At 48.0% G+C, this 23,687-nt stretch overlaps 1 protein-coding gene across 1 annotated transcript in view; it reads left to right on the forward strand.

Annotated features, from left to right (window-relative positions):
- Myrip (myosin VIIA and Rab interacting protein) overlaps positions 1-23,687 on the forward strand; it is a 172,308-nt gene that overhangs the window by 31,303 nt on the left and 117,318 nt on the right. Inside the window, exon 2 of the mRNA XM_021206681.2 lies at positions 1,824-1,966. Within this exon, the coding sequence (XP_021062340.1) occupies positions 1,857-1,966 (110 nt within the window). The 5' untranslated portion in view covers positions 1,824-1,856. The remainder of the gene's footprint in view (positions 1-1,823; positions 1,967-23,687) is intronic.

Raw genomic sequence — 23,687 nt, forward strand, 5'->3', positions numbered from 1 at the left:
CCAAGCTGGACTGTGCACAGCCATCTGCAACTCCAGTTCCAGGTGATCCGAAAGCTCCACAACAAATACTCGCCTCACTTCTGATGGACCTGCACAAACATGGGATATACACATATTCTCTCTCTCTCTCTCTCTCTCTCTCTCTCTCTCTCTCTCTCTCTCTCTCTCTCTCTCTTCCTCCTTCCCTCTCTCCCTCTTACACACACACATACACACACACACACACAAGGATCTNTTGTTCTTAGTGGCTTAGTTCTGTCCTCTCTCTCTCTCTCTCTCTCTCTCTCTCTCTCTCTCTCTCTCTCTCTCTCTCGCTTGCTCGCTTGCTCGCTCTTACACACACACATACACACACACACACACAAGGATCTGCTGCTCCTCGTCTTCCTAGTTTGCAAACAGTAAAGAGGAACAAGGGACTCAGGCCCTCACATGTTAAAGCCTGAGGTCCACACTGCCCTCTGCGTGTTAGATGTGAGTGTGTAGGGCCAGGGCCCTGAAGCAGAGAGACAGCCACGTCGGGTGCCAATCCTTAGAGGGTGAGTGAGCACGAGCCTTTTTTCCTTATCTGTGACTGCCCATACGATGATATGGGCATTAGAGCTCTTTAATATGCATGTATGAAAACTAAAGCTCATGATCCATAGTAGATATTAATTATTCAGTGGAAACCTTATTAAAAATGTTTATTTATTAAAATCCAAGTGTCATTATTTATTAAAATCCTTAATTATAATTCTTAAAATGTTTCAGATAGTTCATGGTGACACGTGTATATTACTTTTTCTTCAGCTTGAGGTTTATGTTTACTTCATTCATTCATTCATTCATTCACTCACTTTTGAATTCGAGCCTCATGCAACTTAGGCTGGCCTTGAACTCTTTATATAACTGAGACCAAAACAGAAAGAATACAATAGGTAAAAACTATGGAAAACCCTTTTTAAAAAGGAACTTCCATGACCCTGAACTTCTGACCTTCCTGCCTCGACCTCTGAAGTGTGGAGATTTTAGTGGGAACCACACACCCACCTCTGCGTGCTGGGGATTGAACTCAGGGCTTGGTACACACTAGGCAAGTGCTCCACAACTGAGCTGCACGCCAGCCCTTGTGTTATCTTACACACCCATAGAAACATGCTACACACAAAACATAAAACTTGGCTTCTCCCTCCAGCTTTATGCATCATTAGGATTTCTAGTATTTACAGCATAGGCCTGAAGAAGAGCTTACAGGGTATAGTATCCATGGGATATTATTTTTCTAAAGAAAACATTATAATTTATTTTGTGTTGAAATAGAATCCCTATAAATAACCTGTCAAACTATAGAAATTAAGAATTCTTGACTATTGCTTTTCAGTGCTTTGTGGAGATGTGCTTCATTTTGATGAAAAGGATAGATTAGCTGCTATTGCTGGTTTGGTTTCCTCCCTCCCTCCCTCCCCCATTCCCTCCCTCCTTCCTCCCATCCTTCTGTCTTTCCTTCCTCCTTCCTAAGGTATCCCAGGCTGGCGAATAGCTCCTTACTCATCTTGTCCCCATGTCCTGGGGCTGGGGTCCCTGGTGTGCTCCACCACACCTAGGGTATCTTTGCCTTCACTTAAGACTTGAGAACGTGAAATGGCAGATGCTCAGCTGTCCAGTTCTCTGCCGTCTGGCCAGAGCCAGCTAGAAGCAGCCCACGAGAGTTCAGAGGAGCAGGCCGCCTTTGTACGCCGCTCCACAGAGCAGCGTTTGGTCTAAGTCACTGTTGAGGGCGGATTTGGACCACACTGAACTCGACCCTGTCCTCAGTCTCTGCTCTCTCCTTTCACTCGCAGATCTAGTTCAGTTGTCCGTGTTTAACTCTGATCATGGGGAGGAAGCTGGACCTGTCGGGTCTGACGGACGATGAGACCGAGCACGTTCTCCAGGTGGTGCAGAGAGACTTCAATCTTCGCAAAAAGGAGGAGGACCGGCTAAGGTGAGATGGCTCGTTTGCCTGACCTCGTTCAGACAGCGAGGCTCAGCTGTCTGTGTTATAATCCTGCACTTGGGTTTATGGAACAGCCACCCTGTCCTTTCTTGATGGGCTTTCCATATCCAGTGACACGCGTCAGAAGGTACCTGGCCCACAGGCGTGACACCTGCATCACCTTAGAGTCTGGTACTGAGCCAAAGGACCTTAAGACACTACCTCGGAACCACGGGTATTTAGTGTTTGTCTCAGCTCCGTATTGCTTGCATTAAGGTGCCCGGGAGAGGTTTACAAACAATGAATAGAAAAAAAAAAAAGTTAAACTTTAAGTCTATAAAAAGGCCAATGTTCACCAACAATAAATCTCACCTACTTTCCAAAAAAAAAAAAAGAAATAGTGGCGTCATAGGAAATACCGTTTCATTCTTTTGCAGTTCCTTTAGTGGGTGTAAAACTCGAAGTGGAACAATTTCCTTCTGCAGTCTTGAGCTGAATTCACTCTTCTGCCTCCCAACCGGCTGTGCCTTTTTGGGGTTGGGGGCCGGGTCTCATGTGTGCCGTTTATCCTGCGATGGAGATGACCTCGTCTCCAGCGATGACAGAAAGCGAAGGTCATGGGAGTGGGAATCAGGTCTTAGGAATATAGTGTGGGGATGTAAGGAGAGGTGAAAATGTCCTGGGAAGAGATGTGGAAGGGAAAGCGGTCACCCAGCTGCTCCTGCCCCAGGTGTGCACAGTCGCCTCACGGATCTCTGGGCTGTTCTGTCATTGTGAGCCCGAGTTGACACAGAGGTGCTGACTGGTTACAAAGCTAATAGCTCAAAGGAAGAAGATTTGACCTGGGCTCATAGTTTGCAGTTCATCACGGTGAGGAGGACTGGAGTGTGAAGCAGCAGGGCACGCTACTTACACATGTAAGAGGGAGATGAGAACCGCTGCTCACCAGGCTGTCCTGCCCCTTTATTTTTGTTCATTCTGGGCACCGCATCCACAGTCAGTGAGTCCTTCCTTCTCCATCACACCTCTCTGAAAACCTCACAGATACACAGAGAGGTGTATCTCCTAGGTGGTGCGTAGAGGTCATCTTGAGCTCTCCTGTGTGACCTTCATGTAGAGGTCACCTTGAATTCTGCTATGACCTTCACATTGAGGTCACCTTAAGTTCTTCTACTGTGACCTTCATATAGAGGTCACCTTGAGCTCTCCTGTGTGATCTTCATGTAGAGGTCACCTTGAATTCTGCTATGACCTTCACATTGAGGTCACCTTAAGTTCTTCCACTGTGACCTTCATATAGAGGTCACCTTGAGCTCTCCCGTGTGACCTTCACATTGAGGTCACCTTGAAATCTCCTGCTGTGACTTTCATGCTGAGGTAACTTTGAGTTCTCCTGGGTGACCTTCATAAATCTGAACATAGCCTTTCATTGTTTTATCTCAGTGACCTGCCCTTGAGTCAGTCCTGGGCTTTGAACAAGGGAGACTTGGCTGACTCTCAAGCCTTCATCTTTAGCTTCTTGGTGATTGTGCTCTTGGTTTTTGGCTTTTTTTTTTCTATTCGCCATTGTTCTAGTTTACATCTCTTGCTGTGGTACATTTGACCAAAAGCAACTGACAGGTTACAGTCCATCATCAAGGGAAAGCAAGAATGCAAACAGAAGCTGTGGAGGAAGCTGCTGGCTGGCTTACTCTCAGATTTGTGTCAGCTTCCTTAATACAGCTCAGGAATGCCTGCCTAGGGAATGGTGCTGCCCACAGTGGCCTGGGTCCTCCCACATTAATTAATCATCAAGATAATCCCCACAGTCAGCCTCACAGGCCAGTCCCATTTAGGCAATCTTTTTATTGAGATTCCCTTCTCAAAGGACTCTAGGTTGTGTGGAATTAATAGCTAACTAGGACATTTTCCAAATTTAATACAGAAACTGTTCTATGAACTTTACCATTCCTCGGTTCTGACAGAATGGTGTCCATACACTGATCCCAACACTTCCTCTGCTTCATACCCATACTCTTTCCACAGAACAGTTCACACCAGTGTGCTGTCCCATGCTGCTCTGCAAACCTCTCTGAGTCTCTCTTGTTTGTGGCTTGCTTTTTAACGTCTGGAAGTCAACAGGTAGCACTTATGGAATCATGATTGGAAATGCTCTCCCCCCCCCCCCCGCCTTCTCCAGAACTTCGTTGGACTCTGTAGGTGGCTGATAGCTCTCTCTTCATCGCTATTATGAGTTAGTTTATTTTTATTTCTGTTTTCAAAAATTATTTTATTTACTTACAATCCAGTCATTGCCCCTCATCAGTCCCCCCTCCCACAATTCCTCCTCCCCCTTGCCTCTGAGGGTGTTCCCCCCCCCCCCACCAGGTCTGCCCCTTCCCTGGGTCCTCAGGTCTCTCGAGGATTAAGTGCATCTTCTCCCACTGGGGCCAGAATAGGCAGACCTCTGCTACATATGTGCCCTGGGCCTCAGACCAGCCCCTGTGTGCTCCTGGTTGGTGGCCCAGTCTCTGCAGTCTGGGTTAGTTGAGACTGCTGGTCTTCCTTTGGGGTCGCTCTCCCTTTCAGCTTCTTTAGTCCTTCCTCTAATCCTTATTTTTATTTCTTTGTGGCTATTTTAAAGTCGTCTTGGGATGGAGGGCAGGGTACTAAGTGGTTGCTTCCCTTGTCATCTGGAAGCCAGACGACACTTGTCAGCCTGTCTGCATTGTCTGGGTTCCTGGGGACCATGCAAAGGTGGGAGGTATTCCGGGTGGGTGTTGTATAGCCTGCTGTGGGGCCAGAAACATTGGCACAGGAAACTCTCCTCCTCTGATCTTGACCTTTGATCCCCACAGTCAGAGGGGTGATTGGTGCTCAGTACACCGATGATGTCTTTAGTGTCGGTCCCTTTAAGACAATGAACACCAAGCAGACAGTGCCTTGAAGGACTGCTGGGCCCAGGTTCTGCTAAATATATTGAGTGTCTAAACAGGATGCAGTGAGAAGAATAAATTAATTAGCATTAAGCCACCACATCTCCAGCTCTGTCTGCAGTGGCTGGCATTCTCCAGCAGTGAGGTCTACCTAACAGGAAGCAGCTCCTCCCTTCCTCCTCTCAGTCAGATAGATCTGGAAAAACGTCAGAGTATAAAAATAACCATGTTTAAGTCCATGGTCAGAGACCATGTCCACCTGTCTACTTCATTTCTTCTGTAATTTGATTTCTGAGGAATGAGGGCGGAGTCAGTGTGGTCTTTGTGTCAGATAGCCACACACACACTGCTTTTGGCCCACTGTCGTCTTGGTGGGAAGCAGTCCTACAGAGCAGGATGCCCTACCCAGAAGAAGCAATGTCCCAGGTTCTTAGGTTATTAGGGCTCAGGCAGGGTAGCAGTTAGAGCCTTACCGTGCAGCGGGATTAGGGGTGCGAGTGGTTTCCCCATGCTTTCCTCTCTACTGGGCTCCTAGAATAATGTGAGGTACCCCAAAATAATAATGACTTGGGGTACGGTGGGGGTACATGTGTGTGTATGTATACATTTGTGGTGGGGTGTGGTAGGAGTGTATGTGTGTGGTGGGGGTGTATGTGTATGTGCCCATGTGTGGTGGGGGTGCATGTATGTGTGTGTGCACATGTGTGGTGGGGTACATGATGCATGTATGTGTGTGTGTACATGTATGGTGGGGGTATGTATTAGTCAAGGTTCTCTAGAGTCACAGAACTTACGGATAGTCTCTATATAGTAAAGGAATTTATTGATGACTTACAGTCTGCAGTCCAATTCCCAACAATGGTTCAGTAGTAGCTGTGAATGGAAGTCCAAGGATCTAGCAGTTGCTTAGTCCCACACAGCAAGCAGGCGAAAGAGCGAGCACAATGTCCTTATATGGTCTCCAGCAGAAGGTGTAGCCCAGATTAAAGGTGTGTGNCANCACACCTTTAATCCCAGATGACCTTGAACTCAGAAATCTCCCTGTCTTAATTTTCTAGAATCAATAGCCACTGTGTCTCAAGATCTCCACACCAAGATCCAGATCAGAAACTTCTATCTCCCATCCTCCAGATTAGGGTCACTGGTGAGCCTTCCAATTCTGGATTGTAGTTCATTCCAAATATAGTCAAGTTGACAACCAAGAATAGCCACTACAGGGTATATGTGTGCACACATGTGTACATGTGCACATATGTGTGTGTGTGTGCGCGTGCGCATGCACATGCTCAAGCCTGTCTGTCTCCCCGACACTGGAGTTGCGGTATGTATGTGCCTACATGCCTGACTTTTTATGCGGCTCCTGGGATTGAACTTGATAACCATTTTCCTATGTCCACAGCCCATTACTGAAGATTCTTATAATAGTGTGATATAATCTGGGTCCTGAGTTCGGACTACTGAGGTCTGAGCTTCCTGCATGACTCAGATACAGGGTCCCACCCAGTTGTGTCTTGTCTTGTTCATACGTGGTTACTGCTTGTAAGGACATCATGGCCGAGCTTGCTTGGGGCAAAGACGTCTGGTTTGGTGTTTGACCTCAGCCCCCCTTCTTCACCTGGCTTTCCCTGGCAGTCTCAATATTGAGACTTCCTTTAATCGCTTCCCCAACACATAGGGCCGTGAGGTTCTGCTAGGGTGGCTTCACTTACATAGATGAAATTATCATCACCAGTGAACTGCCCTCCCCCCCCCCCCATGGCAAAATCCAGCAGCACTCACCCAGTATCTCTTGGCTGCCTCTGCAGTTCACAGAGACCATTGAGGTCTGGCCAATCAAGTATGAGGGGCAGGGCCTGTGTCTCTTCCAGGCTGAGGACTGAAGAGGTGGTATAGCTCCTCCATCTATCCACTTTCCTGCTGGGGTGACTCTAGAATTGTCTGTTGAGATATGACCTTACAGGGCAGATGGAGCCTGATCCCTAGGTCACTGCACAGGGAGAAACTGGTGACCAGCAGGGGACATGGTGTGAGTTCACTGGATTATGTTTCTGTAATGGTTAATCTCAGTTGTTAACTTGATGAGATCTAGAATCAGTGGGCATGCTTGTGGGGGATTTGTCTGGATTAGGGTAGCTGAGATGGAAGACCCTGTGGGTGGCACCATCTCTTTGACTGGAATCCTGGGCTGTATAAAACTGAGAAAATCAACTGATCAAAAGCATTTATTGCCGTCTGCTTGGCTGTGGATGGAGTGTGCCTGGCTGCCCCATGATTCCCCTTCTAATGGGCTTCCCTCAGACAGAGACCCAAAACAAACCCTTTCTTCAGTTGCCTTTGCCAGGGCCATTTTGCCCCAGCAATGAGAAGAGTAACTAAGGTAGCCCTGGAGACCTGGGGCTTGCTTTATTTCTGTTGGCATAGCTCAGTGTGGCTCTGATTGGTATGGTTGCTGAGAGCCAAGAGGCAGCCAAACATTTTATTATGCTCCAGCCCTTGACTTTGCAGATGAAGAAGACATCCTCAAGACCAGAGGAAGCCCAGGAAGCTAGGGGTATGGTCTAGTCTGACCCTGTCCCTGCTGCCAGAACTCCCCAACATTAGCTATCTGCCCTCTTGTACACAGAAAGACACCCTGTGGGAAGGTCTCCAGACAAAAGCCAGAGCTTTTATGGTTTATGTGTCTGGCATGTTTACAGAGTGGACTTCTAAATGACTGTGAATTTCACAGGACTGTGGTGTTAAGATTGAGACTTGGAGACATGGATGAGAGAGCCACGGGCTTTAAAGTTCCTCACTTAATACTCTCCAGCCAGGATCAAGCCAGCATGCGTTCTGTGCTGGGCACAGGTTACATTTGGGGAAATTGTTTCCACTAAATGCTGCAGGCCATTGATCATCAGTAATTGTTGGACTGACAGTGTCTACTTGTACCTTGAAGGGCTAATGGGCCTGGGAGGAGAGAGGAAGGCCAAAAGCAGAGGTGTGGTGATATGTCTATCTCTGACTACCCATCCACCTATTCATCCACCCACCCACCTACACATCCTCCCACCCACTCACCTATCTCCCTACTTATCCATCCATCCATCCATCCATCCATCCATCCATCCATCCATCCATCCATCCACTTATTCATTCATTCATCCACCTACCAATCCATCTACCTACCTACCCATTTATTCATCCATCTATCCACCCACCTACCCATCCATCTACCTACCTACCCATTTATTCATCCATCCATCCACCCACCTACCCATCCATCTACCTACCTACCCATCCGTCCATCCATCCATCTACCCACCCACCCATCCATCCACCTACCCATCCACCCATCCACCCATCCACCCATCCATCCATCCATCCATCCATCCATCCACTATCCACCTACCAATCCATCTATCTACCTACCCATTTATTTATCCATCCATCCACCCACCCATCCATCCACTTACCCATCCATCTACCTATCCATCCATCCATTCATCCATCCACCCACCCACCCATCCATCCACCCATCCATCCACCCATCCATCCATCCACCCATCCATCCACCCATCCATACATCCATCCATCCATCAATCCATCCATCCATCCATCCATCCATCCATCCATCCATCCATCCACTATCCACCTACCAATCCATCTATCTACCTACCCATTTATTTATCCATCCATCCACCCACCCATCCATCCACTTACCCATCCATCTACCTATCCATCCATCCATTCATCCATCCATCCACCCACCCACCCATCCACCCACCCACCCATCCATCCATCCATCCATCCATCCATCTACCCACACACACACCCATACTTTGTGAATGGCTTCTAAGCTCAGGCTCCTGGAGCCTACCTGCTTCTCACCAGCAGCTGTGGGGTGTCAGCCCTCTCCTCCTGTGTTAAAGAAGGAAAGTGTAATTTGAGTAACAAATCTCCCCCATGTGTTTGGTCTCCATTTGCTGATGGTATTTGGGATAGTTATGGAACCTTTAGGAAGTGGAGTCTCTCTGGAGGAAACAGGCCACTAGGGGGAGGGCTTTAAGGTTTTATGACACACCCCTATTTAGTCTGCTTCCTGTCAGTGGTTGCAGTGTGACCAGCCACCTCCCACTTCTGTCACCATGCCTTTCTTTGTATTACCCTGAACTGTAAGCCCAAATAAACATCTCCAGTGTGATGTTGCTTGTGGTCAGGTTGTAGCAGTGGGAACAGTACCCAGAGGGAGAGGGTCATGAGGGGCAGACTGTGGGCTTCGCCAACTTGGTCCACTTCCTCTCCTGTGTCTGCTTCCTGGTCCACGGGGAATGAGCCAGCAGCTGCCACACATGCCTGCCGCCCTGGACCTTCCTCCACAGGAAAGTCTTATCCCCTCAAACTGTGGGCCCAAATAACTTCTTGTTAGGTGTTTAGTTAGCAACAGTTTGAAAACTAAAACAGAGGGGAGGTTCTTGTACCCAGGGACCTGTTGCATTGCATAGAATAGAATCAGCTTAGCACACACGCGTGTGTGCATGTGTGTGTGTGTGTATGTCAGTACACATGAGGAGGTCATATGGAATTGGTTTTCTCATTCCACTATGTGGACCCCCAGGGATTGAACTCCAGTCCTCAGGCTTGGCAGCAAGCACCTTTACCTCTATGAAGCCATCTTGCCAGCCCCTCAATTGCTTTTTTCTAAGGTAGAAAGGACACAGCACTTTAATAAAGGAGTTAGCACTTTTCCCCTCAGCCTTTCGTTTCTATTTTAAACAAATGAAAAGTTTATGAGGCAGAATGAAATTTTCAAAAAGTTTCTATTGCTAAAACGAAACCTCTTTTGCCCTCATTGCCCATTGTTTGAGATGCTACATTTGGTGTGGTGATTAACCAATTCCCCTGGTTACATCTGCTTTTGAAGCTGGGGTCCTGTCTGCACCCAGTTGGTGGTTTCTGGTGTAACTATGTATTACTAATGTATCTGTCTGCCCACACACTTCTTCTTGGCTGTCCTTGTCCTTGAGATTCTGTGTCAACTGTGGCATTAACAAATACACACATGCACACACACACAAGCACACACATGTACACACACATGCACACACACACAAGCACACACATGTACACACACAAGCACATACATGTGCACATACAAGCACACATGTGCACACACAAGCACACACATGTGCACACACAAGTACACACATGTACACACAGAATGCTAACGCTGAGGGCAGAGTCAGTGCATTCTGTGGTGGGGTGAGAGGCCCTATCCTGTTCAGTTTGTTTCCACACAATGGGGGAAAGCCCAGCAGCTGAGTGAGACACCTGAGGAGAACTCAGGGCCTTGGAGGAGGCAGGAGACCTCCAGGGAGTGGAAAGGGGGTGGAGTGGAGAGAGTCTCACAGCCAGAAGGGCCTCCAGAGATTTGGGTTCTCAGATCTCCTCTTTATTGCTGGCATTCCATTAATAATGGAAAGGCCAAACGTCTTACGGCAAAGCTGCCGGGGGGATTCATTCATTTGCTTCAGAGCCCTGGTTTGAATGTCAGGAGTCTCCTGGGGAAGTGGGAAGCAAGCCACAGGACAGCAGAACGGGATTAGTAAATGGAGTAAGGGCCTTCGCTCTTGAAATTCCAGAGGCTAAGCAGAGCCCTGCAGGCATACTTGTGAACTATAGCACATGAGAGAGTCCCCACCTTTTCCAGAGCCCAGCTAAGGAGAGGACTAGGCAGACATGCTGAAGCAGAGGGCCCTTTCAGGGGAGCCTCAGGAATTTCCAGGCAACTAAGACGCTAGTCAGGCAGCAGGGAGCATCCTGGGTAAGTGGTAAAGACAGGAAGGTGAAGTGTGTCTCCAGCACCAAATCAGGACTGGCAGCTGGGCAGGAGGGAGGCTCCTTTGTGGTGATTCTCCCTTTGCTGTTCTAATGGTGGCTGATAGAAGATGATGCTTCGAGAGCCCCACTTTCCCCCAACAACCCCGGGGAACCCTCATTCTTGTTCACTCATAAATTGGAGAAACCGAGGCTCCAAAACATTCTCAGGCTCTCACAGTGAGAGGTGGGTTCAAACCTGCCTGAGTCACTGTGAAGGGAGGGTGGGAACACTGTCCTGGTGTGGAAAGCAGGAATGCCCAGGACCCTGGATCAGGAGGACTGAGACTAGAGCCATCCTGAAGCCCAGCACTGCTGGCTAATGCCTGCTTCGTCCTCAGGGATGGGGGAGTTACAGGGTTTGGGGCCACACAGGGTAGAGGACATGGTAGCCTTTGACTGTGCGTACCACCCATATCTCAAGTGCTTCAAGGCCAAAAACAAATGTACTCTAGAAAATATACACAAGGCTGCAAGGATCAAGCGTGAGAATGGAATGCAGAGTATCCTGGTGGTTTTTATATTGATTGCACCTCGAAATGTCCTTAAATAACATTTCAAATAATGTGCCTTACTATGATAATGCCACCCTTGTGTAACATGGACACCCAGGCGGTTTAAACAGTTTTAAACCTAGAGTCTTCCCAATACTTTGATTAGCTAGTCTGACCCTGGATGCCTGGCTAAGCGATTAAAGACTTGTAAAAATCAAAGGGGAAGCTTTCTTTTTTAATTGGGGTAAAGCGAGTTCTTTTTAAAAATTATATTTATTTTCACTTAGTGGTGTGTGTGTGTGTGTGTGTGTGTGTGTGTCTTTGTATCTGTGTGTGTCTGTGTGCACTCACATGTGCTGCATTAAACATCTGGAGGTCAGAGGACAGCTTACTGGATTGATTCTATCTTCCTGTCCTATGGGTTCTGGGATCAAATTTGGGTTGTCAATCTTGACAGCAAGTGTCTTTCCCCACTGAGCCCTCTCATGCCTGCCTTTTCTTTTAGGACATGATCTTGTGTGCCCTACTGACTTTGAATCTGCTTTCTAGCTGAGGATGATGGGTGACTGGGAATTTCTGATCCTTCAGCTTCTATATTTTGATTGCTAGGATTGCAGGCATGTAACAAACACCACACCCAGTTTATGAGTTTGGGGTGGGGTGGAAGTATGAAAGCCATGGGCTCAGTATAAGCTAAAGCAAGCACTAAAGCCACTGAGCCCCAGCCCCAGTGCGCCCAGTCCTTCCTTAGATGCCGAGCCACACCTATAAGTCTAGCTTAATTGTTGAGCCATCTGTAAGGAGAGAGAGGTCTCGACTGTAAGAGTCAATCAAGGTCTTGACTGTAACATGTTTTAAAAGGAAAGTATATCACGTGCACATCACATTCACAGGGGAGCTGCTTGTAACCCCGGACAGAAGGAAGCTTTCCGGTTCCTCTGATGTCAGAGGCAGAACTTACTTTTGAACTGACACATGGCTCTTTTCTTTGTTGAGATGGGGTTAGAACCCAGGGCCATTTGCATGCTAGGCAAGTGCCCTGGCGCTGAGCCATACCATGCCTCCAGGCCAGCACATGGCTTTGGCCCAGCCTCATTCATATTTTGTGCCCCATCTCTGACACACATCTTCCTCTGGGGTGTGTTTGCTGGTTCGGGGGGGTGTTTTTATGTCCACGAAAAGGATCCCCGAGCGCTGACAAGAGGCACCGCCCTGCCTTTAATTCCTGATGTGCGGTGACTGTTTGGGACATCCTGCAGCCATTAGGAGCGCTTTCCTAACAGCCTGCTCTTGGGTCTGAGTCCTGGGCTTTGTTTACTTTCTCAGTGCAAATGTCAGCGGCTCAGCTGCTGAGCCCTGATAAAGCGTTTGTGGTTCTCATTCTAGATCTGACCTTTAGCACCCAGCCTTCTGGCCAGCTTTTCTTTGGCATAGCATGTGTACTGAACTGGCTTCCAAGGGACAGCAGAGAGAGGCTTCCCTAGAGCCATTTGTAAATGCAGTTTTCTTCAGCCACAGCACAGGCTATTTCTCTGCTCTTTCAGGCAGCTGTTACCCTGAAGTCTCCTTTATTCCTGTGGGCATCCCAGTTCCCAGATGTGGGCCCCTGACATGGGGCCAGCAGCTGCCTCCCTGGGTCTCAGTGCCTGAGGCCAGAGTTAATGTCCTGGCCCACCTGTCCTGCCCTCCCTCCCTCCCTCCCTCCCTCCCTCCCTCCTTTCTTCTCTCTCTTTCTTTCTATGCATACATATTCCCGTGTGTGTACGCACACACTAGAGCAAAACCACAGATACATGTTAGGGTCTACCATTCTAAGTCCAGGCTTCAGTCCATCGTTGAGGGGAAATCAAGGCAGGAACTTGAAGCAATTGGTCACAGCACAGCACAGTGAGCAGCAGAGAACAATGAATGTACACCCGTCAGTATTCAGCTAACCTCCATCACACATTCTGGGCCCTAGTTCAGGAATGGTGCGACCCACTTTTGGGGTGGTCTTCATCGACAGTGCATCTGAGACAGCACCCCCCCCCATAGACAGACTTCCAGGCCATAATCTAGACACTAGTCTAGTCTCACTGAGACTCTCCTCACAAACGAATCCAGATCATGTGGTGTTGACGGAGTCTGCCATCACCATTGGCCAGGTCATAGAAACACTGAGACATGAGGCAGACCAGGCTGCAAAGCACAATCAGTCAGGTGTCAGCCAACAGTTGAATGTGCAGAATAAAATCTCCTCTCAGTAAGGCAGGGGTGGGGAGTGCGTGCATGTGTGAGTGTGTGTGTGTGTGTGTGTGTGTGTGTATGTGTGTGTGTGTATGTGTGTGTGTGTATGTGTGGGGGGTAAACCCTGTTGCTTCAAGGAAAACCAAAAATCAGTTAGAGAAAGGGCTGTGTAGGACTCAGCAGAGGTGCTGGAGGATGGACTGAGATGCAAATCCTTCCCAGAATTCCTTTGGGAATGAGCATTCCTCCCCAGGTCCCAAACCCAAAAGAAGTCAGTAAAAGAGAGAAAGTAGTATAACTTTCTGAGTGAAGTACTGCTTCCCGGCAAGTATAGAGATGTTACTGATTTGAAAGAATTCGCCACCTATTCGTCAGCAAAGGCCAGATGGAGACATAGACCACAGTGGTGGGTTGAAGGTGATGGTCAGTGTCCCTGGGGACCTGGACACAGGTGCTTGAGAGAGACATGGTCATTGTGGTTGAAACTAAAACTTGGCTATGCCTCAGCTGCTGGTGAGTGTCAGGGTATGAAGAGAATAAATATTAGAAGTTTATGGACAAAATATACTCCATGCAAATCTCATGACTGATGTTCTGACACAAAGCATTTAGGAAGACCAAATCCTTAAACTATCCACAGCAGTGCTGGAGTCTGTGTAGCGCTATTAGTCTTGCAAAGAGATTTGAACACTACACCATTCTGATGCCATCAGAAAGTGTATATAAGTCAACATGTTCCAGGGGTCAAATGATGCTATGAGTCTACATTCTTTTCAGTCCCAGTAACTGAATATGTCCTTGGCTGAATGCATTTTTAGATATAATTATTAATGAAAGGCAGGGAGTTGGTTATGATGGGTACTGGAGATGTAGCTCAGTTGGTAGAGCGCTTTCTTAGCATGTCCCCCGAATCCTGGGTTTGAGCCTCAGCACTATATCAATGAGCCGTGGTGGGACATGCGTGTAAGATCGATGTTCAGTAAGTGGAGGCAGGAAGATGAAAAGTTCAAGGTCTATCCTGGGCTAAAGAACCTGTGGAAGGAGAGAAGGGAGGGAGGGGGGGAAATGGAGGGATTAATTTTCTTCCAAATTCCTGGGAATCCTGATTTCTTTCTGATCCCAAAGGGTTAGTATCTGGGCAGTATGGCTGGTAGAGGGTAGTCAGGGAGGGGACTCCTGAAGGCTGAACCCATGACCTACCTAAGCGTGTGCTTATAACCTGGTGGCCCCAAGTAAGAGATGGTAGGGAAGGCTGCCTGCTCCTAACCAATGGTCCCTACTTGGGTATGTTCCTACTGGCCAGTGCTGTGTGTACAGTCGGGTGCAGTAAGCTGAGACTCCAGAAGACAGCATGGGGCCAGCAGGTGGCAGAGTGCCCATATCTGGTCTCTGAGCCTGGAGCCCACAGTGACTTCCTCCTCCCCAGTGACTTTTCTTAGGGCCTAAGCCCCTCTCTCACACCTTCCTGATTTCTACCAGAGCCAAGTTCAAGGTGTCAGTCCCGAGACCCCTCTGCTACTGCACCCTGGCTGATGTTCACCAGGTGCAGTGAGGTGGGCATCACTATACCCACAGCACAAACACTGAATGCAGAGAAAGATTGGACCCAAACTCACCCTGCTTAGCCCTTCATGGCTACCAAGCGCAGGCCTGCATGGCCTTGACTGCCAACCTCCAGCCATGGGAACTCCTTAGCACTTCTGGCCACTTGGATGTCAGGGTTGGGAGGACCTGTGAGAGATCAGATTTGACGTGCTTCCTGCCCTTCTGTAGGCAAGGGCCTTGGTCTCCGCGTCCAAGCCAGCATGGCACTCATGCCTCATTCAGGGCCAAAGGCTAACATGTCAAGAGAGCCTTAAAGTTTGCTCTGTCAGTTCACATCACCTTTTCATTGTTGGCTTTGACCATGAAGAGCATGACAGACGTTTGACTTAAGGAATCAATAAACAATTTGCCCAAAGGTTATTACAGACTAGTCCTGTCTTTGTTCTCACCTATTCTTTGTCTGGTGTTTGCTTGGTGTGATGGACCGTGATGGACCATGATTGTGTTCTAGAGCATTGTCTGGAAGGTTCCTTTTGTGGTTGGGGCTATTCAAGGTCAGGTACATGAGTCTGGCTGTCTCCGACTGGACAGAAGTCTGACTAAAGCTTTCTGAGACCCAGATGACTCGAGTATATACAGGGACGAGTTGCTTGTGTCCGGGACAACAGTAAGGTGTGGCTTCTCACAGAGAAATCATCTCATTTCCTTGTGAGCTGGGGTTGCTGGTACTTTGTCTTCACTAAGGTAGTATATGTTCTGTCATGCAAGTCTTGTCTGCTCCTTCCCCATCTCACACCCCCTACTGCTTTGACAAGGAACAGGTGTGAACAATCCCAAGACATCTTCTCTAGGCCAGGACTCTCCAGAATCTCTGAGTTGGGTCCATCTGGTCAGGGGAAGATACAGTGCTGTCTGCTTTGTGTCTGTGTCTGTGGCTGTCTCTGTGACCAGAGTCACATGGTACTTGCACCTTTGAGGCCTGCCATCAGCAGAACTGGAATTGGTCCAGTGACAAACAATGTGGCCTTTCTTTTCTTCTTGCTTTTCTTGTACGAGCCAATGAAAGAAGAGAGCCGGCGGAGCTGGGAAAGCTCCGGGATGGCAGGGCCCTGAGAGTGCCAGAGAAATAAGAAAACCTAAGCTCAGCCTGGTGACACTGGCCTGTCCCCCCCAGCTACCTGGGAGCTGAGGCAGGAGGAGCCTGTAGGGGCTACACCCTTCAAAGCCAACCTGAGGAATAGCAAGACCCTGTCTCAGAATGAAGAAAGTTAACACACAGATAAAAGGACTGGGAGAATGAACAGATAGGGCTCAGAGCTACTGGATCTGCTGAGCAGGAACAGGACATAGGAGGAGAAAACGGATGGAGAGAGAAAGGAAGAAAGGAAAAAATACAAAGTAACAACAGACTACTAAATAATGGCCACCATTGACCTTAACTATTCCAAAGGCAAAGTTTCTTTAGTGGCACTAACAGAGCCTTCCATTACCCTGAATCTGGCGTGGGAGGGAAGGCTAGCTTCATTTTACATCACAGGATGGGTTTGTGCTTTGGGGGAGCAAAACATGACTTTCCCACTGAAGTGAATTAAGTCACAGGCAGAGCTGCGAAAGCAAGAGACAGGAAGAATTCAGGAGCGAGAAGAATGCTGCTGCTTCCAGCCAGCTGTAGCTAAGCTGAGGTCTCCATGCCAGGAGAAAGCAGGAAGCTGGTGCCACCCACGAAATGGAGACAGGCACACCTGTGTAACCAGCACCCAGGCTGAGAGAAGGCCCTCTCCAATGACTTTGCCACTGCGACCTTCGGTGACACAAGCGCATAAGGCTCACCTTTGAACCTATAACTGGAATGTCACAGTGGGGCCTCTTTGGAATTGGTTCCTTTCCCTTTCTCATTTAAAAAAATAACTTATTTTTTATTTCTAACCATGTGGATCTGTGCAAGTAGATACACATGAATGCAGTACCCACAGAGGCCAGAAGAGGGCGACAGATTCCTGGGAGCTGGAGTTATAGGGGGTTGTAAGCCACCGGGAGTGGGTAATGGAAACTGAACTCCGGACCTCTGCAAAATATTAATTGCCCTTAACCACCGAGCTGTCTCTCCAGCCTGGGATCCAGCATGTTTTGTTTCTGAGCTTGGTCCACAGGCTACATGTAATCAATGGATATCTGACCCATTTTTCTAAGAGTTAAGGAGGTAGCTAGCTTGTTGCACTTTTTTTTTCTGTTGTCTTGGGGTGGTCTTGTTGATATATTTCTCCTGTGTGCAGACCCAGGCATGGGCTTGCTGGTCCCAGGGCACCTGGGTTTGAGTTAGAGCAGATACCACCAGGGTGTACGCTCCTGCACCGTGACCTGGGGCTTGGGAAGGATGCTGGGGCTTGGGAAGGATGCTGGGGCTTGGGAAGGATGCTGGGGCTTGGGAAGGATGCTGGNCTGGGGCTTGGGAAGGATGCTGGGGCTTGGGAAGGATGCTGGGGCTTGGGAAGGATGCTGGGGCTTGGGAAGGATGCTGGAGCTTGGGAAGGATGCTGGGGCTTGGGAAGGTGCTCATATTCCCCCTCTTACCAGTGAAGAACGGTAGCATCCTGGAGGCAGGCTGCAGAGCCCTACACATCCAAGCCGTTGCCACAGGAGATGTCTCCCTGTCTGAGTGCTCACCACACTGGCTGGTCCTGGAAGTATCCTTTCGCTGGGACCCCACCTACTTCCATGGGCCTTCCTGCTGGGCACTTTAGAACTATCCCAGGTATCGGACATTACCATCAGTTGTGTGTGTTCATATGTACACAAGTGTGCATGCAGGCACACATGCATTTGTATGTGGAGGCCAAAGGTAACTGTCAGCTCTCTCTCTCTCTCTCTCTCTCTCTCTCTCTCTCTCTCTCTCTCTCTCTCTCTCTCTCTCTCTCTCTCTCTCTCTTTAGATCTCCACCTTTTTCCTTTGAGACACAGGCTCTCACCAAATCTGGAACTTAGCACTTGAGCTAGGCTAGTTGGCCAGTAACTCCCGAGGACCTGCCTGTCTCCACCTATAGGTGTACCCTGTCACAGCAGATTTCCAAAGTAACTGCTAGGGCTCTAGACTCGGGTCCTCAGACCTGGGTAAAAGACACTTTACTCAGCCCTGATTGCCATTTAGAAAAAACCCTAGAAAACTTCAAGCTGCCCTCAAATCACATTTTGACTTCAGGTTTAAAATTTCAGATTCCATGAGCCTCGGAGTCGGCTCTTGGTTCTTCTGTCTTCTTCAGCCAATGTCTGATGGGAGAGGCTAAGCAGCCCCATCCTAGCCCTGTCAGCCCGCAGCAGAGCCTTCCAGCAGGCAAGCAGCCTAAGGGATGCTACCTGAGCTGCTCTTCTCTGTGACCCTTGGGGACAGTGAGTCTGAGCCCTTTGCAGCTATGTGGAAACCAGGCAAAGGGGAGAGATACAGCAGAGAGAGGGCTCAGTAATTAAGGCAAGTGCTGCTCTTCCAGAGGACCCAAGTTCAGTCCCAGCGCCCACACTGAGCAAATCACAATTACCTGTAACTCCAGCTCTGGGATCGGAGAGTGATGGTGGAAGATATCCAATGTCAACCCCTGACCCACACACATGAACATGTACACGCACACTCACACTCACATAGAAGAAACGTGTGTGCAGACTCTGAGTGCAGACTCTGGTTGGGTGTATAGTATGAGAGAAGAATAAATAAAAAGAAAAAGTAGGACCTGTGCTAGAAGTAGGATTAAGGTGTGTGTGACCTCTGCATGAGTAGTGTGTGTGTGTGTGTGTGTGTAAAACCTCTGTGTGATTAGTGTTTGTGCATGAAGTGTATGTGTATGAAGTATGTGTGTGAGACCTCTGCATGAGTAGTGTGTGTGTATGAAGTGTATGTGTGACCTCTTCGTGATTAGTGTATGTGCATGAAGTGTGTGTGTGACCTCTGAGTGATTAGTGTGTGTGCATGAAGTGTGTGTGTGATCTCTGTTCATGAGTAGTGTGTGTGTGTGTGTGAGAGAGAGAGAGAGAGAGAGAGAGCTCTGCCCATGAGTAGTGGGGGGGCATAAAGAATATATGCGTGTATGCACATGTATAACTGCTTTCTATCACTCAATCCTAATTTTATTAACCCTCCCCTTTGTAAGATGACGAGGATACTAAAGAAGTAAAAAACATTATACTGTGTAGTGTGTGTGTGTGCATGTGTCTGTGTGCAAGTGCACATGGTGGGCTTGCTTGTGAAAAACAGTGGGCTTGGTTTTTTATAATACTGCAACAAACACTCACATGCCATGAGAACCTGCCACCCTTTTCAATATTTTCTGTATAAACTTCAAGCCTACATTAGAATAACAAGCACCAAATGTGTGAGATAAAGCCTTCCAGAGTTATGGTGGCCCCGCCCAGTTGGTTGCTGAGGGTCCTGGCAGCTTCCTGGCCTTTGCGCTCAAGGGAGCATTTCACATTTGGTCTGTCAGGAACTTGAAATCACAAAGCTGCATGGATAGAGTCCAAGCGAACACACCCTGAGTTGAGTTCTTTATAGCAATGCTGTCTGCCCAGCATGATCTGTTTATTATTGATTAAGCAAATAGATAGAGCTGAGTCCCGTGTAAACCATAATAGGGTCAGCAGCCTGTGTGGACTTAGTGCCTCTCCATGCATTCAGGATGGGAAATGGGTGTTAAGCGCAGGTCAGAATAACAACTTTACAGCCTCACCACCAGGATTTCCTTCCTGCTGATTGTGTGTAAGGCATAGGCAGCAGGAAGCACCCACTGACCTTCCCAGAAGCCCAAAGCTCTTGAGTCTGTGTGCTGAAACAGACTCGCTGTGGAGCAGCCCTGCCAACCCCTTAGTTTTATGCACAGTATCTTGTTTACTCTGGTGACCCTCTCGCCGCTTCCTCAGGCTGGAATTAGAGGTGGATTCCCTGGCACTTATGAGGGTTTAGGGGACCTGAATTTGGGTCTTCATATTTATCCAGCTAACACTTTCTACTCTGAGATATGTCCCCACCCATCTACCTTACATACATACATAAATACATATACATACATACATACATACATACATACATTCGGTTGTTTTTGAGACAGGATCTTTCCTTCTAGAGCTTTGTGATTTGACTGGGCCGACCGGCCAGAAGTTCCAGGGACCCACCTGTCTCTGCACCTCCTCACCCCCACACCACCACTAAGATTACAGGAATACACTGCCACACTGGCCTTTTATATGCGGTTGTTTGAATTCTGGTCTTCACATGGCAAGCTCTTTATAGACTGAGCTCTTTCCTGACTGCCTGGTCTGGGTTTTTCCCAAGCCTTGCCCTTCTGTTTGACCACAATAAAGTTTTATAGCGGTCTCATCCAATGGGGAAAAGCAAACAGGAGACATCTCACTGCTGTTTAACACAGCTGTCCTTGGGGGTGATGGAGACAAACATACTCTCACTTTGGGACAGCTGTGAGCTGGTGCAGCTGACCTAGGGTAGGCTGGGAATCATGACTGCAGGTGGTGGCATTTCAGCTGGATGTTCAAGTTTTGTTGGCTGCGTCCCGTGTGTGTTATCTGCCTCATCTCGAAGATCACTGCCCCATGACACCCGCACAATCCCCTAGAATTACCACTTAATGAATGTTTCTGCTGATTCTTCACCATCAAAAAGCTGTTCGATGTCTGGGCAGTATAGGGCTAGGTGGGATTTCTTTTATTAGCAATAAAACGAGGTCCCCTAGAGCTTTTTCAAGTCAATTCTCATTAGACAGAGAGCCCTGGGGCAGAGTGTTCAGCAGCTGTCTGCCTCTGCTGGGCTGTTTGCATGTGGATGTGTAGCCGCTAAAGCTGAATGGACTTCTGACCCAGATGGTTTCGGTAGATGGTTGGTGCAGAAGCTGTGTGGCCACGGTGTATCCTTTCCGGTATTCATGTGGTGAGAGGGATCATGGCGGTTTGGGATGCAAAGCAGAGTCCATATGACAGCCTACTGTGCACCACACAACACTGAAGAACCTGAGAAATCAGAAACTACAGTCAGGAACCCGAAAATGTCACAAAGTGTGCTCTGCAGTGGCTAAAATTCACATGGGGTGGAGGATGGTGGCATGGTACACAAAGTACACATTGTGTAAGCAGGAGGACCTGAGTACAATCTCCAGAAACCACGTTAAAAAAAAAAAATTGGGGTGGTGGTGGTGGTGGTGGTGGTGTGTGCCCAGTGCTGGGGAGCAAGGCAGAGGACAAGCAGCTCCTTAAAATTCATCAGCCAGTCTAGCTGAATGAATGAGCTCCACGTTCAGTGAGTGGCCCTGTCTCAAATAATAAGGTGGAGGGTGACCAAGGAGTACACCCAGACCTCCAGTCACATGTACACACACACACACACACACACACGCAGACACACAGGAATGCAAGCATGCACAGACACACAAACACCATGCTATAATAATAGTAAGGTAGGTAGATACCAAAAATCACTATTTCCTCCCTGAGGGGCAATTGCTGCTTATTGGTTGGGGACAGAGCTATGATGCAAGTCCATTTAAAAGTGACAGAAATACAGAAAGAGGTAGGAACAGCCAGAAAGGGAACAGGATGGGCCACCGGGGAGGATAAACGGAAACACAGTCTGTTTCTGTGAAAATTGTCTCTGCCTATCTGGAAGGGAATCGGGGATGGATAGAGAGATGGTTCAGCAAGTGGGAGTGTTTGCTGCCTGCCAAACATGGTGACCTGAGACCATTCCCTGGGACCTCCATGGTGGAAGGAGAGAACTGACTTCCAAAGATTGTCCTCTACTTACACAAGCAGGCTGTAGCACACGGGCACGCACGCGCGCGCACGCGCGCGCACACACACATACACTCACACTCACACACACAGAGGCACTCATGCACACTCGTGAATGCACACTAGACACTAGAATAGAATTAATAGACTTTATACTGAAAATTTTTATGCTGTCAAATTTTTGAAACATATCACTTTAATACATACTCAAAACATTTAGAAAGGAAAGCCCAAAACTCTCATCTCTTGTGTGTGATGTTGTTGGGTCAATGCTCAGACTTGTCAAAGACTTGACTATAATGCACCTGTGCAGATGGCTGGAGGGGTGTGGTGGGGACCCCACTCTTCTTTCTGAGCAGGGCACTGAGGAACACTCATGTTTAGGTTTTTTGTCTGACACTGAACTATAAACACATGGACCGAGACTTCATTGCTGGTTTCTGTTAACACCTTGGCTTCTGTGGTGGGTTCACGGTCTCCTCACTGTAGGATCACAGCTGGTGTGCACCTTGAGAGTCTCCTCGGAGGCTCAGAGCCTGGAGAAGGGCAGCGCAGCTGGAGGCAGCGCGGCTGGAGGCATGGCTGCTTTGGGGTTTATTTGGTTATCTAAGGTAATCTCTTTGGCTCAATAGACTACAGCTCTGTCCAAGACTTGTACCTTCCTTAGTCCAAATGCCTCTAAAATAATAGGCAGTGTGTCACCAAGCCAACTAAAAGGTTAATTAAAAAGGAACCTTAGGTTAAAGGGAAATGAACCAGGGTGTAAATTATGAGTAACGAAACCTTTAAAATTTGTCAAAATTGTAAGTAATTGTTCTTATGATTGTGCAATTTAATATATCAAAATGAATTCCCAAGAGTATAAAAAGTGCCAGTTGCCTGGATAGAAGGACTGTGACCCTTCTGTCTGGTAGGAGAGGAGAAAAGTGGAAATTGTAAGGTAGATCTTCAATACTGTCATATTCTTTATGGTAATAAATGGGTGTAAGTGGTTTGAAAATACAACTATTACTAAAAAGAAAAATGAAAGACTGCATATTGTAAATAACCAAAGAAATAGCAAGGAGAGCAAGGAAGATGCTTTTTACTTTGCTTTTGTTTTGAGATAGGCTCTCACACCGTAAGTACTGGTACATGGTAAGATGTATATATATTTTTTCCAGACAGTGTCTCACGATGTAGCCCTGGCCATCCATGTTCGTATGAAAGAAATGAAAAGTGTGTGTGTGTGAAGGAGCTGAGTAAGAGGGAAGGCCTGGTGCTGGCAGGGAAGAAAGGCCCAGACAGCGGCAGCTGAGGAGTTTTGAGAATTTCCAACAGTTGCTTAAAGTCTAAAATCAGGAATGTTTTGAAGTTCATTCATTTCCAAGCACAGTAATAAAAATAGTTTCTCTAGATTACCCTTTGTGAAGCAGAGGAACAACAAAGACAACCAAGCTTTTAAACGCAGCAGCCCGAGGGGCTGGAGAGATGACCCAGCAGATGAGAGCCGAGAAGTGAGATGATGTTCTTGCAGACAGTCAAGGTTGGGTTCCCAGCACTCAATGTGGCTGCTCACAACCACCTGTAGCTCCAGCCCCAAGAGCTCTGGCGCCCTCTGCTGGCCTCTACAGATACCCCAACACTCATGCTTACACACAAACCCCCATCCCAAACAAGTAAAATAAATCTTTTCAAAAAGCATCTGGAGAAAGAAGACTCAGTATTCCAGGGAGCCTGCCAGCTGGTCCTTTGGATCTCCTCAGAGTCACTGAGAGATTTTCTAGGGGAGAGTTGGTGGACATTGCTGATGGGTTGATGTTGGGTCATAAAAGAGGCTTCAATTATATCAGGCAAGTTTCTGGAGCACGTGGGATACCACTGTTGCCCTCCCTCCCTCCCTCCCTCCCTCCCTCCCTCCCTTCTTCCTCCCCT

Source organism: Mus pahari, chromosome 10 (assembly GCF_900095145.1).
Source record: "Mus pahari chromosome 10, PAHARI_EIJ_v1.1, whole genome shotgun sequence".
NCBI lineage: Eukaryota > Metazoa > Chordata > Mammalia > Rodentia > Muridae > Mus > Mus pahari.